At 39.9% G+C, this 18416-nt stretch overlaps 1 protein-coding gene across 39 annotated transcripts in view; it reads left to right on the forward strand.

The window, feature by feature from the left end:
• Window positions 1-18416, forward strand: part of rims2 (regulating synaptic membrane exocytosis 2) — a 336201-nt gene that overhangs the window by 224754 nt on the left and 93031 nt on the right. For 18 of the 39 annotated variants that reach the window (XM_031903551.1, XM_031903562.1, XM_031903564.1 and 15 more), the window contains 6 exons: window positions 1891-2021; window positions 6543-6714; window positions 7670-7823; window positions 12934-13002; window positions 13773-13926; window positions 17620-17736. In XM_031903551.1, the coding sequence (XP_031759411.1) occupies window positions 1891-2021; window positions 6543-6714; window positions 7670-7823; window positions 12934-13002; window positions 13773-13926; window positions 17620-17736 (797 nt within the window). Of the gene's footprint in view, window positions 1-1890; window positions 2022-6542; window positions 6715-7669; window positions 7824-10951; window positions 10979-12933; window positions 13003-13772; window positions 13927-17619; window positions 17737-18416 lie in introns of all 39 variants that reach the window. The other 21 variants (XM_031903571.1, XM_031903547.1, XM_031903548.1 and 18 more) reach the window with 4 other exon arrangements.

Consider the following 18416-nt stretch of genomic DNA (forward strand, 5'->3'; position numbering starts at 1 on the left):
AAGTTTAACGCCTCAGGGGAGGAACAGTCGGGCAGGGGGTGGCACCAGCAAGGGTCGGGTCTGGGCTGCCAGAGAGCCGTTGCCCACCGAGATTTTTCCCGGTGTCCCAGCAGCCAGCCTGACCCTGTCTGATCGTGTATAAGTTTTTTAGTCGTTATTTGGAGAGCTGTTATTGGTCTGCTTTTTTGCAAGTTACGAAAACTTAAAAAAAACATTTAGATTCTGATTTAGAAACACTGAATAACATCTATTCCCTTTGCTTATTTAGTTTCTTGTTTCTGGCCTCTTCCATAATATCTCTTTTATATTAAATTTAAAGTTTATTGTTTAGGTTTAAAGGAGAAGAAGAAGTTGAAATGACTAGGGGGGGTACCAATAGTTAGAAAGTTAGGCGACCCCCCCCCCTCCATTGATTGTACATACTTACCCTAACTTTTGGAACCCCCCCCCCCCCCCCGTAGTTTCCCCTTTCCTTCTCCTTTAACATATAGTGCACCTTCTTGTGCTTCATCTTCTCTTCTGGGCCCGCACATACACAGTAGAGTAAGAAGCCAAACTTTAAGCAAAAAGGCAGCTTTTTTACTCTACTCTGCATTCACCGACCCAGAGCCATGGAAGAATGAAGCAGCAGAAGAAGGCAATCCCTCTGTTATTCCTACAGAAATACCCTGGGCCAGTGCAGTTTTTAGTGACCAGGAATACTGGCCGGGGTATCAGGTAAGTAGTTATAATCACTGGGGGTTCCTAACATTTGCCACCCCCAATGATTTTTGCCTTCTCCTTAAGAATAATTGACTTAATATGGAATTCCTAGATAAAGAACAACTAATAGTAATGCAGCTTACGGGGGCCATACACAGGCCTATTTTAGATATCGGTCCCTTAGACCAATTCGGCAGCTTATTGGCCCATGTCTGGGCGTTAACGACGGGCCTTCCCGACCGATATCTGGCCTGTAATCAGCCAGGTCTCTATGGGGCAGGTTTGATTTCTCGTTGGCTAGTTGATGTGGTCCCCAAAATGATTGACGCCTATACCCACTGTTCTAATTCGATCATTTGGCCCTGGGGCCAAATGTCTAAGCGAGCGAAGCTTAGCATCTATAGCCACCTTTAGAATAGTGGTGTAATGGTTCAGATTTACCCACTATTTACAAAGTTCTTATGACATAAAACATAAATTAAAGTAACAATACTGAAGTATTTGTGTATAAAAACAATAGGTTGGGTTAGGGAACAAAATAGTAAGGTAAGGCTCCCTTTTTTTGACAGCCCCTTAGGCTTGCATTCTAGCTATCGTTATAACAGAATATTATAATCTTACGGTGTTCCAATCAGAAATGCATTGTTTACAACAGTGTGCTATGTCTTGCCCATAACAGGATTATCAGAATTAATTAGTAGAGTAACAGAGATAATATGTATCAAAAAGATAAAACAACACATATGAAATATGTACTTTTTATGGCAACTGGGAACATTCGGTAACAAAAGCTAATTAGTACCTAAAATAGAAGGTTCTTTTTCTAATCCAGTTAAATCATTACCCATATAATAATACAAATATCTACGATTGGTCTGTATTGAACTTGTAAAGCAGCTGTTGCACAGTGGGTGCATTGAAACTGATGTGACCCTCCAAGTGAACTTTATAGTTTGAAATATGATAGATACGAAATATTCTCAGTAGTCGCAAACGTGGCATGTTACATATTCTTCCAACTGTGAAGCAAGGTGAACATCACTGAGCAACAACATGGCTTCTGCTAAGTTTAACGTCAGATTTAAGGGTACAGAATGTGATAAGAAATGATAGATACAATTATTCAACACTTATTTACTTTTACTGATAAGCTATTTCATGTTTATAGTCTTCATTTCTGCTTTACAGATTAAACTCTGGTATGACAAGGTTGGCCACCAGTTAATTGTCACGATATTAGGAGCAAAGGATCTGCCATCGCGGGAAGATGGGAGGCCGAGAAATCCTTACGTAAAAATTTACTTTCTTCCAGATCGAAGGTAGGGGCAGTTTGGGTTGAATGCACTTTATACTCAAGCATCGATGTATAATAGAGATTGTGGAGCCAATAGCTGGTGGAATGCCAGGAGTATACCTGGATGGGAATAGAGTGTCCAGTGGGGGTCCTGATTCACCGTTTTATTATACTTGTGCAAAATATTTTTTGTAAATGGCACCATCCTGTGCTAAAATGAAGTACTTGGCACTGCAGCTGTGCATTACTCTCAATAGGTGCTTCATTTGTAAAAAAAGATAAAAATACAAAATGTTTCCTGAACTTTTCATTTTGAATTTTTTTCCTAAGAAAATAATCTTTAGTCTTTAGTCTTTTTTCTTTTTCTTTTTATTTGGTGGCTTTGTCTATGTAAAAATATGGTTCTTCAAGCTCCAAAAACAGACCCATGTCTCATTGACCTAAGAGAGCCTAAAACAAAGACCTTACAGGGTGCATGTTTGCGGCACTTTGTACCCTTTCCCATGGCTGGCTTGGGAACACTTCCACATGAATACAGCACCGCCAGTGTTTAGCTGTATTCACCATCTTCGTAAGGGGCAGGCTTGGGGAGGGAAGTAGATGTCCCACTCTGCCCAGTGTCGGACTGGGACCTCAGGGGCCCACCAGAAAACCTTAGATCATAGACCCACTATCCAAACTTTCCTCACCCAACCTCTTTATTCTCCTAGTCTCTTTTATTTACATGCTAGCATCTATTCTTCCATCTATTTCTCCTCTTTATTCACATTCAGAAATAGGGAATGACCATGAACTAGGCCAAATGGTCAGGAGCAGGAGAGCCCACTTATACCTGGGCCCACCGGGAGTTTTCCTGGTATCCTGGTGGTCCAGTCCGACACTGACTCCGCCCCTAACGTGTGCCTCATTCTCACTCATAAGTTAGGTAGTTCTAACACAGAGTGAAGAGGAGCATCATGGGCAAGCCATATGGGAATGCTTGGGTCCACCACCTTATTATTCTGGATGTGCAGAGCACAGTTATGCCTTGAATAAAAGTACTTCATATTGTGTTCATATTGTGGCTACTGTACATGTGAGTGTAAATGTAATTTTATTTGCATAGCGCCAAATCGGTTTATTCTCCTGCTCAGACACGATGTGAATCTGCCTCAGTCCTTGCAAAATAATACTCATGGCCCATTAGTCTTGCAGCTTTAGATGTCTGTGTTTCGCAATCCCTGCTAATTAAAGATGCATTCTGAAAAAAATAGTTTAGTTTTAATTAGGTTGCGTATCTCTGGGAGGAAGGTCATTACAATTTTTGCTAAGAGAAGATAAGTAATATAAATGCGCGCCTCATTAGTGGAATGTGAAGTAGTTACATGTGGCGTGCCATCGCTCCAGCCTCTCACAAGGAAGAAGCACATTTTATAGCAGTCACAAATATATATTTATATGTATAGACAAAAAAATGTCAGCACTCACAGGATTCTCATGATAAATACTCACGGACAACAGAGCATAGTAAGATGCAAAAAAGTGAGATTTATTGGTCCAACGTTTTCAGGGAAGCAAGGGTGTACACAGAGCAAGGTTTAAATACAGTATTTGGCGCCAAAAGGCGCGTTGCTAGGCAACCAGATGTAAACAACCAGCCCAAAATGAGAAAAAAACCAAGAAGAAAACCCAAAGAATAAAGAAGATTTATTTACAAACCTGTGCATGGTGTCATTATTGTGCCAGGAACCATTTTTGTGGGACTAGCGCTTGCCGTTTATAGTATGGCCCGTGTGCAGATTTCTAGTAAGAACCGATCTGTCCATCATGTTAGGCGCCGCCCACGTAACCCCCTTATTGCGCTCCTTAGCAACGGCGTACATACCCCTGTGCCAAATTGTCCCTAATTAGGGAGCCCTTTTCGACACACATCCTGCGTTAGTGCTGAATAACCCCATTCTATTGTAGGCGCCGCATTAGATGAGCGGTATTGGCGGCGATCGGACACTGCCGGTTTTGGCCAGAAGTGTCAGTCAGCCACCTTGCCACCTCAGAGGGGTGGATGAGAGCGTGTCGCGTAGGCACAGATAGAGGGGCGCCCATGGAGCAGGGTCGCCGTGGGTGTGTACAGGCCCCCCGCGGGGCTATCAGGTGGCAAAAAGTCCTGATTTTAGACAGGGCAGCCACACATGAGATCAGGCTCTATTTTGTGCTGGTAACACAGCGGGGCCATACAGGGCAAAGTGAGTTAGGGTACACCTGCTACCCCAGTCACCGTCCCAAAACTAGTGTGGCCAGTACGGGTGGTAACCTGGCAAATGAACACCCAAGGCAGGGAGGTTCAGGGGAAGAGGCAGGGAAGGTATAGGGAAAAAATTATATACAAAGATACAAGTATACATAATATCAAGTTTCTAGCAGAATTACGGACACATTATGCTACATTTCATGAAAGCCCAAACATCTAAGTGATACATTGTATCTAATACAGAGCATGTAAAAGAGGTCGACAGTATAGGTTATATGTAGGGAAAGCAATCAACATAGCCAAAATTAAATAAAACAACCAAGTGGCAGAGTCTCATTGAGGCCCCTGGGGGTCACGCAATCCAGTTTATGGATCCATCTGGATTCCCTTTGTAGAAGGGCTTGGTCTCTGTTACCACCCCGTGAAAGGGGGGGTTGAAAATCAATCGCCATACATCTGAATGTAGGGAGCGAGTGCTTCATTTTGAGAAAGTGTCTAGCAACCGGCTGGTCGGCCTTTCCTTCCTTGAGGGCTCTGCTTACCGCCGAGCGATGGTTACTATGCTCTGTTGTCCGTGAGTATTTATCATGAGAATCCTGTGAGTGCTGACATTTTTTTGTCTATTCCAATCTCTACTGCTCTGGCACCCAGGTATCGCTTTTAAATTCTGTAACTTTATTTATATGTATATATAAATACTTTTCTCTTACCGCAGTACGTCATGGCCAAAGGGCCCTTTGCTAATGAGTCAGATTAACAGAACTGGTTGTGCAAGTGAAAAGGAAAATTTGTTAAAGGGGACCTGTCACCCTGAGAAATTATTCCAAATCCTTTTCTATCACGTTAGTTGAGCAAAACAAACTTTACTTACACTGTATAAACAGTTTAAATCTTGCTGCCTTCAGTCTTGGAATTCATGATTACAGCAGGCAGGCAGGCACCATTTTGTGTACACTGTTATTAAGGCAAGCTTTGTATCACCCCAAAATCTTGGGGCATTTAGGTGATATCTAGGAAGTGCTGAATGGGAAGTTGAAGTAATTGTAATTAAAAATCTGAGCTGTCAATCATATATTGCCTGCCCCGCCTCTATGCCTGCGGCATAGAGGCGGGGCAGGCAATATATGATTGACAGCTCAGATTTTTAAATGCATTTATAACAGGTATGGATGATTTAATTAAAAAAATAGTTTGGGTTTCATGTTTAATTTTTAAAAGACTTTTATTATACAGATTTTTATCTGAGGGTGACAGGTCCCCTTTAAAGTCACCTATTTGCCACTGTGATACCATTAAACCTTGTAATCCTGCAAAACTGTGTAATACAATTCCTTATTTGGCCCCTGTAGGTCTGTGCCTGTGTATGAGACTCATTTCACGTAAAATAGATCAGATCATTTCTATTTGTATCACTGCCTAGTGCCACTTCCTGGCTACACAGGAAGTGGGGCTTGTGCCACAAACAGGAAATACTGAATTAGGCAATATGGTTCGCTTTGTTTAATCATCCTTTTATTCAAGTTATCAACTTTTTCTTCAATTGTTTTTCTAGGTTGTATATTTTAAACTAGCCTGAAATATCCACAACACGGTTTTGGGATTAAAGTTTACAGAGAAAATTCACTCCCCCCCCCCTTTTTTTTTTTTACATTAACTTATTTAGTTAAGTTTAAGTTAGTTAGTTTAAGGTTTAAAGGTGCATAAACACACTATCTGAAGTAATGGATTTTGGGAGGTCCCTCTACTTTTCATAGTGAAGGTGCACAGATTCTCTGGCAACCAGAGGGCCTTCAAGTCCCAGAATCCATCACTTCACAATAAAACAAGGTAAGGAAGGGTTGCATGACACTTCATGGGCTAATTTATGAACACTGGGCAAATTTGCCCCAGGCAGTAACCCATGGCAACCAATCAAATGTTGACTTTCATTGTTCAACCTGCAGCTGGCTGAAAACAAACAATTGTTGATTGGTTGCTATAGTTTATTGCCCAAGGGCAAATTTGCCCAGTGTTTGTAAATGGGCCCCTGAGTCTAAGGGGGTAAGGGGCAGACAAACTATCATGGTTTCCTTTCAATCTGTGGAATCAAGTATGTCTGTGTCAATAAATAAATACATATATATTTATTTTGGCTAGTTCAGGTAGGGTTTATGCACTTTTACATGAACCTGACTGAATGAGCTCAGGTCAAAAAGAGGGGTAATTGTTCCCTCTATGTATGCAAAAATGGAAAAAAATTCATTCGTATTAGGGAGGCGCTATAGAGAATAGACTTGTACAGTGACTGGAACCTTATATATAATTCACTTGTCTCTCCAGTGATAAGAACAAAAGGAGAACAAAGACTGTGAAGAAAACCGTAGAGCCCAAATGGAACCAAACATTCATCTATTCTCCGGTTCATCGGAGGGAATTTCGGGAACGAATGTTGGAAATAACACTTTGGGATCAAGCTCGGGTTCGAGAAGAAGAGAGTGAATTTTTAGGAGAGGTATTAGTTAGTGATATTCTTGCTCTCTGAATCCCTGTGTAAGCATCATGATCAACCATATAACAGTATTTGCAAAGCTATAGTAAAGGACCAGGCTAAGAGCATGAGAATCATTATTGGATTAGAACCTAATTATCCATATGATCACAAAAGAAAGTCACCCTAACTTAATCTACTTCTCCCCTATGGATCCCTTGGGTAGCTTAGTCTGTGACTGTTTTCCATCAATGCCCAGTTTAGATTTTGTACTGTTCTAATAGGGTCACAGGAATTAGCAACTCCTCCCTAGTAATGTAGAGAACAGTCAGAAGCATTCTCTGCTCCTCGGTTAAAAAGAGCTACTCTCATGCTGAACACCTGCTCCTTCTCCATTGGCTCTGCTCACTAGACTGGATTGCAGCCAATCCACAGTTTATGTCTTGTTTTAACTTCACTACCTGCTACGGAAGCAAAATAAGCACATTTATGCCCACTTGTGTACTTGCAACCACAATGATGCTGGAATTTAGGGGAATAAAGGTTGCATTGTTGGGTAAAAAAACATGACGACTACGCTTGCAATTGCACTTTGCTCACCGCATTTGCAGACATAAATGAGCTCTTTTGTTTCTGTCTTCTCCCCATTAACTAATAATAGTTGTATATTGCTGGTTTTAATAAGTAAACCTTTTGTTGAACGTCTGCCCTGTGTTAACATGATAAGCTAGGCCCTGTTACAGGGGCTGTTACCTATTGAATGGAAATACAATTCTTAAAAAAATGTCAATATACATTAATTACAGACTTTCAATGATTCTTTTACTGGTTAAAAGTGCTATTAGTGTCCGTTGCTATTCTATGCTCTGCTGGGTCTAACTACATAACTACCACTGAAACAGTGCTGTAGTAGTCCTTCTGCCTTCTTTTCTTGCTGTCCTTCCTGCTCCATAGCTTTCTCTTTGTATCTTTTTTACAGATTCTAATTGAATTAGAAACTGCACTATTAGATGATGAGCCACATTGGTACAAGCTACAGACGCATGATGTGTCTTCATTGCCACTTCCACACCCATCCCCGTTCATGCAAAGAAGGCAGCTGCACGGCGAGAGCCCAACCCGGAGGTTGCAAAGTAGGTGTCTGTTTGCTGGGATGTTCCAGTGTTCTCAGGTCTCTATTGCCTCAGGTACAGAAAAGTAGGCAGTAGGAGAGGGTAAACCAAGTGCCAACATTGAAGCATTTTCCAATTGCCCAATTGTATGACCAACCATCTCATTGGCCAGACACATGATAATAATAAAACTGAGAGTTTTCGATTCTATAAAGACAGTTCTAAACAGAATGTTTATGCTTACTGGATTCATGAACATACCATAACAAACTCTCCATTTCCACTAATCCTGACTTGGCGTGACTTGTTTTGTTTGGCCGAGGAACGGAAGAATTTGTACAAGATTCAGTCAAACCCTAACCCTTAATTTTGGCTAAACTTACCCTGTTAAATGGAATTTCGTCTAAATTAAGATTCAGATTTATTTTTCATTTCATTTCAAAATTGGTGGATTCTGTTTATTAATGAAGATGTATAAAGTACATTTAGCATGTCCTGGCATTGCATGGTTCGCTAGAAAGATCATAGAGAAATATGTCAAGCACTTTTGACACAACTGCCTATTTATGCTCTGAGGCACTTGGAAAATGCAGGTTTTTGTATCAAAATATATTTGATCTCGTAAATTAACTTGAGAAAAACCTAATGTAAATCTAGAACAAAGTGGTTACTAATTATACATAAAGCTGAAATAATTGATTCAAATTAGTGTTTTCATTTAAAGATACAATGACATTTCTTTGGAACGCTGCCTTGATAGATATTACTTTAGTATTTTTGTGTTTACTATTATAAACACAAACATAAACATAAAAAGTTCACCTAAAAATGAATTCTTAGTATATTGCAGATTCGATTATTCTTATTAAAGAGATACTGACACCAGAAATCAAACCTTTTTTACATCTATCATAACAGCAGTAGGCCGTTAGCATTAGAAGCTGTAACTGACAGGCTGAGAAGGTCAGGTTGGCAAAACAGTCAGGTTTAGGAACTTCAAGCAACAATTACATACAAAACCAGCCCTAACAGTGAAAAAAGATCAACATGACCTATAGGGAACTTTTTATGTCGATTCATAATTTGAAAAGTCATTTTTTCGTGTCAGTATCACTTTAAGGTAAAGGTGCAGTTTGTGAATCCTCCTTGGTTTTACTGTCATTTCTGTTTAACCAGACTCCTCTCCATTTGTTGCTTTTGGTTTAATTATGTACGACACAGTCCCAATTTCTTTAATCCAATTTATTATTCAAAAAGAAACTAATACTAGAACGGGAAGGCTATAAGTCAAGCAGTATTGAGGGAGGTCAGTTGCCTATTGTTGGTATAAAACTAATATTAAACTTCATTTTTAGGTGAACCCCTATAACAAAACCTTCAACAAAGCATAAAATAAAAACATGTTGTGTTACTATTTGTTTCATGTCTCAGAAGCATCACACAGCGCTCATTCTGCATGATGAACATAGGGACTGCATGGTTTGTGCTTCTGGCTTGGTTGAATACTTTCAATGAAGTTCCGCCATTTGTAATATTTAAGTTGTTTTACAAATCTGCTTCATTGATGGTAAATCTTATGTAAAAAAAAAAAAAGTTTTCAATTTCCATCCCTTTGGAGCGATGCTCTGAAACTAAGCAGATTTGATGCTTTGGTATTTGCAGTGCCAGTGGGGTACTTTCATGCACCTAGAAACGAACGCGCCCCGTTTTCACGAAGAGGAACCTGCTAGCGATACATTAAGTGCAGCTTATTTTTCCTTGTTGATGGTTCCACAGAGAAGCGTCTGCAAGGGCCGTGTGTAATAGATCTTACAAACCAGGAGGGATTTTAGTTCTCTTTCCAAGAAAGACATTTATACTTCCAGTGGGATTATGCGTAGAATTTATTTTGCAGGAAAATTATGTTCAGCGGTGTTTAAAGATTAGCGGAGAGAGAGAGTGAAACTGTACCCAAGCGAAATGGTTTTCAGGGCAATACCCATGAGCCAGGCCGTCTTCAGCACACAGATGCTTCAAACTAGTACAAGTAATAATCTTATGTGTTGACGCTACTCATGAAATATAGTATATTAGTAAGGGATCTGTTAACCAGAATTCTTGGTAACCTGTTTTTTCAGGTTAGTCTTATTGTAAAGTGGAGCACCATTCCTTAAACCTAAATCATAAAAAAGATTAAGCCACAAGGCTTGTTTTTCCAGTGATACCAGGGCTAGAACAAGGGGTAGGTAGGAAATGTAGGGGGGCACCAGGCAGGTACCTCTTTTTTCACCTAACCCTAGTTCCAGCCCTTTTCTCCCACCGCATCACCAGCCTCTAGTGACCCCGGCAACCTCGTTCCCTGCATCTGTACATGTGTGCACGTGCTGGGGGGGACGGCCAAGCCATCCAGGTTGCCTAGGGTGTCCAGCATTTGGCCCGGCACTGATTGGTACAGATTTATCTTTTGGCTGCCCAATTTCAGAGTTTTCTGGATAAAGCATATCTGAATAATAGACCCCATACCTGTAAATGGGATAAAGCCCACTACAGTAGGTTTTAAAGGTATTAGATATGACCTTCATGTCTTGTAGGCCACAGGCCTCTGTGAAGGTTGTGCAACTCTGAGGGGACTTCTGCTATCACTAATCATTTTCAGTTGGAGACACACCATCGTGCACATTCTTTGTGGCTAGCACTCAAATGGCGTTATGTGATAAAAGGCACTAAGTTTGCCTAGGAGCAGTAACCCATAGCAACTAATCATCAAGTTGACCAAGCATTTACTGGTCACTTGTTTTAAAAGCAAATGTTTTACTGGTCGCTATGGGTTACTGCTCCTGGGCAAACGTAGTGCCTTTTATTACATAAGGGGGTTACAGTTTTGGCTGCTAAGTGCATTACAGGGATAGAGCTGTAACCAGTTTAATATAATAAATTCTTGCTAGTGATACAGCAGTCTAATAGTAACATCATAACTGAAATGATATGAGAGATCTATATATATATATCTATATATATATAGTGCATGTTTGTACATCACTGGCCACTTAACAGAATTAACAAAGCACCAATACTATGCCACTTTCATGGTTTAATCGCCCACCCTGCGTGTTTGTTTTTCACAATGTTTGCCCCATGACATCACTTCACATTAATATTTGTTTTTTCAGATAAAGGCTCATATTCATATAATTCAGGTAAAAAAATCCAGCATGCAAAATAAACCCATAATGCATGTCTACATATGCACAATTTGGTGTTATACGGATGACGTCAAGGCCTCCAACAGTTTGTGCATATGTTCTCTGTGACAAACCCGACTTCCCCATAGTGATACTTGCTTGCTTACCTACTACACCATACACCTGCTCTACACTGATTATTGCATCTAATTCAGTCAGTATTCTTTGTATAAAAGGGATAATGAAATGTCCTTTCTGCTTCTGTAAGAATATGAACAGGGGGTGCTGATGATACTTATGTTTTCATTGCATACAGTGGGGGTAATGTACTAGATGAATTAGAGTTTGCTCCAGGTCTTGTAACCCAAAGTATGTTTGCTTTCAAATAGCAGATCAGGAAACACTACTTTCTGACTGGTCGCTGTTGGTTGTAGTAGGAGTGGAGACTGTTATTTTATTTTTCCCACATTACAAGAAGATCTTAGAAGAAAATACATCACATTAATAATCTCATAAATAGAAAAAAATGAAGAAATTTCACAAGAACGTCTTGTAAAATCATCTAGAAGTTGACCAGTCATCTTTTGGTTTTATTGGTTTGGATTAAAGAACTGCAAACTGATCATATCCAGACCTGTCAACCCTCTCTAAATTGTCAGGAATATATATACCCCTGGTGTGTAGCTTGGAATGCCATGGGCATGGCCAAAAATCACCCAGAACTCAGTTCCCAGAAGGCTGACATTTCTACATATCAGTAATTGTGAGTGGCCATCTAACATGCTGTGTTTGTAAAACCCTAATGTTTACAATGGCTAACTGCTGAATTAATGGATTTAATAGCCCAGTAGGCATTATATCCATGAATGTTGGAGCAGAGCCATGCTTAATACCTGGGATACTTATGCTGGCTTAATATGTTATCTCTATGTAAGTGCTATGAAAACCTAGGGTGTTCACCCTGGCGAGGAGAGTTCTGACTGGCCATGTACCCCTTCTGGCTTTTTGTAAGGGAATTATAGTACCAAAGCGAAAATAAATAGGAAAACAATAGTATAGTCACTTTTTGTCATTACTTATCCTTTTGTCATTGACTTTACCAATTGACAAAAAGTTTTGCCTGAACCCACAGGAAAGAACCCATGACCCTATGAACAGGAAGAATTTACCTATTGGAAGCAAGTGCCTTGTGGCTGCTAAGGGTTACTAGACCTGGTGCAAACTTAATATATCCCTAAAATAGCATTTAAGGAGTCCTAGAGAAAAATTTGCCACCCTTAATGTAATAAAAATAAGGAATAAGTGGAGAATCTGTTTTTTTTCCCCTGTCTTCTGAATAAGCAATTTCAAAGAAGGGGCAAACTTGATGGAATCGTATTTTTTTGTCCAAACCAAAAAAATACACAAGATTGAACGTAAATCTGATAATTCCCGCAGTATCCGTATGCCCATAACTTGTGGCAGTGATAGAAATGGAATCTATAGCAACAAAGCTATTAGTCGGAACTACTCATTATTCCAAGGTCAATCAGCTGTTTTTGATGGCTTCACACTTGAGAGATTCTTTACAGCTGTAATAATTCAGTAAAGTAGATAATTGCATGTGAATATCTGCTTCCTCACATTGCTAGCCTTGCATAAAACCAGAGGGACTAGAGTTGGTAATAGGGAAACACAGCCATAAAATATATGTGAGGGACTATACAGAGAGTGCAAATGCCCATGCAGCGCACACAACACAATCCTGCGGTGCCACACTGTGTAGCTGCACAATGCAGTTTGCAATAACAGATGTGAAAGTGACCCTACTAATCTCTTCTAGTTTATCCCCTTCCTTTGTCTATTCCCTCAAGCTCTAGTTCTTAGTCTTGTAACCCTTCGATTTTGCCTATTTGTTCAACTTGGCTTAAGGGGGATTTCGTGTATATACTATATGGCAAGTTTTGCAACCGACTGTCTCTGATTTCCAGGATCCAAAAGGATAAGCGACAGCGAAGTGTCTGACTACGACTGTGATGATGGCGTTGGTGTTGTTTCAGGTAGGGAGGCAATATGACCATCATCGTCTCTTCATGTAAAAGCTGGAAGTACGGAAACCATTGCTGGTGTTGCTAACCCTTTATATAGAGTGCATGGTTAAAGGAGAAGGAAAGGTAAAAACTAAGTAAACTTTATCAGAAAGGTCTATGTAAATACAGCCATAAGCACTCACAGTCCTCTATCAAAAGAAACACAGGATTTCTTGTCTTCTTTTGTGTATACATGTACTTTGGAATCTGACTTCCTCTCTCAGAAAAATCCTTCATTCTGGGGGCTGGAGTTTGCGCAGCTCTCTCCTTTCTCCCACCCCCCCCTTCCATAAGAATTCACTCCCCCTCCCATGAGAATGTGTGATCTGAGCTACCAATGGTTAGAGCTGCAGCAGGAAGCTACAGAGACCTAAAATGGCAGCTGCTATCTTCAACAAATGGAGGGAGCTTCTAGGGCTGTTTACTCAGGTATGGTAAAGCTTTCTGCACAATAAATATAGCGTTCTAGCTATTGTGTCTCTGTGCTTCCAAAACTTGCCTCCAAGCCAGAAAAGTAAAAATAGTCACCTACTTTAAGGCCACTGAGCGCAACACCAAAAGAGGAGGTGAGAAACATTTTGTTTATGAGCCACTGGTTGGGGATCACTGCTCTGGACATTGAAATTTAATTTCAGACGAACTTATTAATATAAATTCTCATTGTCTCATTCTCACAAATCATAGCTTTCTTTAGATAAAACAGTCCATCTGGGAGTTCTGAAACTGTCATTATTTTACAGACTTTCGGCATAATGGGCGTGACCTGCAGAGTTCAACGTTATCTGTTCCGGAACAAGTAATGTCGTCCAATCACTGTTCCCGGACTGGGCCCCCGCATGTAGACAGCATAGGAAGAACGAGGTCATGGTCTCCCAGTGTCCCTCCTCCGCAAAGGTATTGTTTCTTCTCATTTCATAGCAAAATGTAGGGTGTGAAGCAGGTTTGTCAGCAGTGTAACTCTCTTACTATTGGCACCATGAAAGAAATAATAATAATTTGATAATCACACATCTCTCTTTAGAATCATGTCTGGGGATCAAAATGCTCTTGGAGTTTGAAGCTAGGTCATTGGACAGGACCCATAGAGACTAATTGAACTTCTCCACCCAATGTTTACATATGTTATAAACTGAAAAATTAATAAAGAGATTATAGGGTGGATTAAGGTAACTTTACAGGGAATGACTATATGTTGTTAGGTTGGCCCTTCTTTAATTATAATCAGCCCTGTAGCATCAGCTTCTATGATGCGTCAATCCTCATTTTCCCATTGACGATTTGTGGCAACCCCTAAGCTTAGCTTCTCAACAGTTGACCAGAACACACTGAGCATGTGCGTGTCAGTGACACTCCTAACAAAATCCAAGATGGTGACCCCCGTACAAAACTTTAAAGGCCTAAATCATTATTGTTAAAGATTTTGAAAATGTAATCTGCTGCTTCAGTGAGTTCAGTATATAAAATTGGGAATTTCTACCTATATTTATTTGTATGGCTTTAGCCTTGGATATTATGTGTGCCTGAGAAGTCATCCAAGCCACTGTTAAAGGTATTAATAGAATCTGCCATCACAACATCACCCAGCAGGGCTTTCCCCAACCTCAGTACCCTCACTATAAAGAACCATTTGTACTCTTCCAAATGTAAGTTCAGCTCATCAAAGGGGGCCTCGGTCCTTTTCTATGTGAAAAAGTTTCTCCACTATCCGTTTCCATTGTCCTCTAATATAACTTTAAAGAGAAGTTTTTACCCTTTACAGTAACTATGTAGGAGCTGTAAGTTGCTGCTAACAATAATTGGTTAGATGGCCTTGCCTAAATTACCAATAAATAACTGAAAGTATTTGCTGTGCCTGTCCATACAAGTAGGGATGTATAAAGAGTACCACCTTCTCACACCAATTTGAACCTTAGTCTACACACTTATACACCAAACACCAGATATACCGATTGAATATTAGATAATATGGTACCAGTTCTCCTATTGACAATTTCCCATCCAGTAATTAATAATACCAAAAAGCATGCCGGGGTGCAAATTGGTTAAATACTTTTGCAACCAATGCTTACCAGTACATTACTAAGTAAAAATATATGTATTAATACAAGCAGTGGCTGGGGAGCGCAATTTGTTTCTCTTCCTTTATAGGCTCATTGCCATACTGGTTTCAAATATTATTCTTTATTACCACTTTATGCCACTAGACTGGACTGCAATGGATATAAGATATGACTTAGGGAAGTGTCTGCCTTTTGAAAATACTATATTCTGCACTAAGCAGCCTTTCTGCATTCCAAACAACTACATTTCATGAGGAATATCTGTTGTGACACAGTTTTGTGGTAGGTATATTAGGGGTTTCTGTGTGGGGCTCTTAACAAATTTTGGTTTGGAAGCCGGAATTCCCATTTAAGCTAAGTTTGTCTGTGTAGACTGCCAGTAGCCAATATCTGCATCTGAGTTGCTATATTTCTTTTTCTTCCGACCTTTATAAGTAAAGGTATCTTGGCCACACACGTGGTGATCTGATGATCGCACGAAACATCGTCAGATCCGCCACACACCGTTCAGGGCTGAAACAGCAGATAAGGAGGTAGAAACAATAGGATTTCTACCTCCTTCTGCCGATTCAGCCCTGACGGCAAATTTTGGTCAGGCGCCTTCTATGGCGCCCGATCAAAATTTTCTAACCTGGCCAATCGGCGAGTCGACTGATTTCAGCAGCCTCCTGCGATATCGGTCGACTCGCCGACATGCCATACACGCACCGAATATCGTACGAAACGAGGTTTCGTACGATATTATCGGTGCGTGTATGGCCAGCTTTAGTCATGTATTATTTGTATCGTAGACTTGGTTCTATCTTTTGTGCATATATTTGTCTGCATTAATATGACAAAGGCCATTATCTGGCGACTTTTTGTGTATGTTGTAATTTGCTGGCTAATTGCTTTTAAGCTTTTGAATTTCTGTATGTCAGGGTTAGACCGGTAATGATATTTGCCCTTTGGAATTTGTCTGTGTCCTCAGCTAAGGCCCTTTATCAGTGGACACATATTACTTCATACCTCCTGCTTATTGCCTTTTTATTGCCTTTGAAATTCAATTTAATGATGTTAAATCCAGCATTTCAAATGTAATTTTACAATAGACAAAATAACTGTGTATAACCCCATTTTCCTCATTGCCATTCCTTGTGTGTATACACATTCACATTGTATCTACATTGTCTACATACTTCTCCCAGTATTTTGTTACATAGATTGAAAGCATGTGAAATTGTTGAAACACTCTTCCCTGCAGATGTATTTATGGTTCCACTGGGTAAAACTGCTGAAAAACTTTCTCTGATAAACATAACAACCAAGAAAAATAAATACACAGGGGGCTATTTACTGACACCCCAAAAGCAAGTACAAGAGCACTAAGGGGTGCGAAAGCACAACCTATTTATAAAGAAATTGTGTCTGGGGTCTGGCTGTGAACTGCCCCTTATGACAGATAAATAATACAGGGAAAGGCGTAGAGTGGCAAATCCAGAAGCTGTAAGTCCTGTCCTTACATCTGAGTAGAATGCGAGTAAAGGGTCTGGATGGGCATCTTCTACATACACCTGACACCCACATCTTATTTATTCACTAAGTATGTCTAGGATCTCCATTCAGAAAGAAAAATACAGTTGGTGCATATTCCATGCCATCCCAACTTTGTGTTTCGCCTCTGTTTTAATTTTATCTCAGTTTCTTGAAGGTTCCAACAGTTTTCTCAAATGTGTATTTTGTTCTAGTGAACACTCATAATTATTATTTGTGATATTTTATTGAATAGGAAAGGGAGCCAACCTGTTACTTCTGCTGCTGTTATGCCGATTTCTGTACTGGCCACTATTGGATGAATAAACTCCCAGTTCTCTGGGCCACAAAAACTATCCCCTGGTTTATTCTTTATATGGCAACTTGGGCAAAGCTAGAACTGTATGAGGAAAGCTCAAGAGAAACTGGATTGGTATTTCCAGCATGGCACTAAACGAGTAAAATGGGTTTATGTCCAGTGATCTGCTGTGATAGATAAGTCTTTTTATGACAAAATGAGCTTTGACATTATGGGAAGATAGATAATTATTAGAGACATATTATATACAATTAGGGTTGCCACTTTTTGCCAGTGGCCTGACGGCAACCCTATGTGCCATAGATCATTGATTCCTTTGTGAAATGTTGGTCTTGACTTTCTACGCTATTTTAATATTATATATACATTTATTAAGGGAATATCAGTTTCTTGGTGTAGAATCTATGTCTCTAGAATAATGTTACCATAGTGCTGACACTGTAGACCCATATTTCTGGGTTTCTGTTTGTTCTATGCCTTATGGTCACTAACAGCAAGCTGTGTGGATACATCAGCAACCCCCAGCAAGCTAAGGTTTAATGCGTATTTCAATTACACACTTATTACGGCTTTTTTCGTTCCTCTGCTTCTGTAGCTCCCTATGAAAGCCGTTGTTTTACCCCTGGATATATTTGTCAGTCGCATAAATATTTATGAGCTAATGCCCTATAACTTACAGGCTTCCCTTTCTTCCAGTAGGAATTTGGAACAGGGACCGAGAGGGACAAGATCTGGCCCTGCACATTACAATACCATGAGCAGAGTGGAAAGGCATCGAGTATTAGATAACCACTACTCCCCAGACAGAGACAGGTAACTAAACCAAACAGCTCTTCAGATGAATAGGGAGGCTGAGCAGTTCCTACAGACTCAACAGATAAACTGTATGTCCAAAAAAGAAATGGAGTGATCATGTGTTAGATTTACTTTGCACCGTATGTATGTGCTAATTCATGGGAGAACCTTTGGGTGTTTCATGCACTCATGTCAAACTCCTCAGTGGGGAAAAGGGAAAAGAGAAATATCAGCCTACCATAATATTTTGTCTTTGAGTGCCATGAATCATCTGATTTTTTTATAATCATTTCATTGTATACCTTTGTCTTCTGATTTTTTCTTTTTAAATTTCACTTTAGGAATATGACGTTCCTAATCTCTGTAGTATTTACACTGTATTATGTTGTACTGTATTATAAAAAGGATAATAATGTTTAACTATATAGATCATTACAGTTTGTACCCTTCTCTAAGGCTAATAATCACACCTCTGCACAACTGCCTACTGCAAACTGCAGTGATAAAACACCAAGTGCAGTCTACGGGAATCTGGGTTCTTAGGCTACATGGGTGCAGTTGTTACCTAATGACAATGATTCTTACAAACTGCACACGGAGAGAATATACAATGTTTTGTTGCAAAGGCTTAAGAAAGAAGGAAGGCTCCAAGATCACAGTGTTAAATAACTGTAGCACTTAAGCCCCTGGATACACTA

The sequence above is a fragment of the Xenopus tropicalis genome, chromosome 6, assembly GCF_000004195.4.
Source record: "Xenopus tropicalis strain Nigerian chromosome 6, UCB_Xtro_10.0, whole genome shotgun sequence".
NCBI lineage: Eukaryota > Metazoa > Chordata > Amphibia > Anura > Pipidae > Xenopus > Xenopus tropicalis.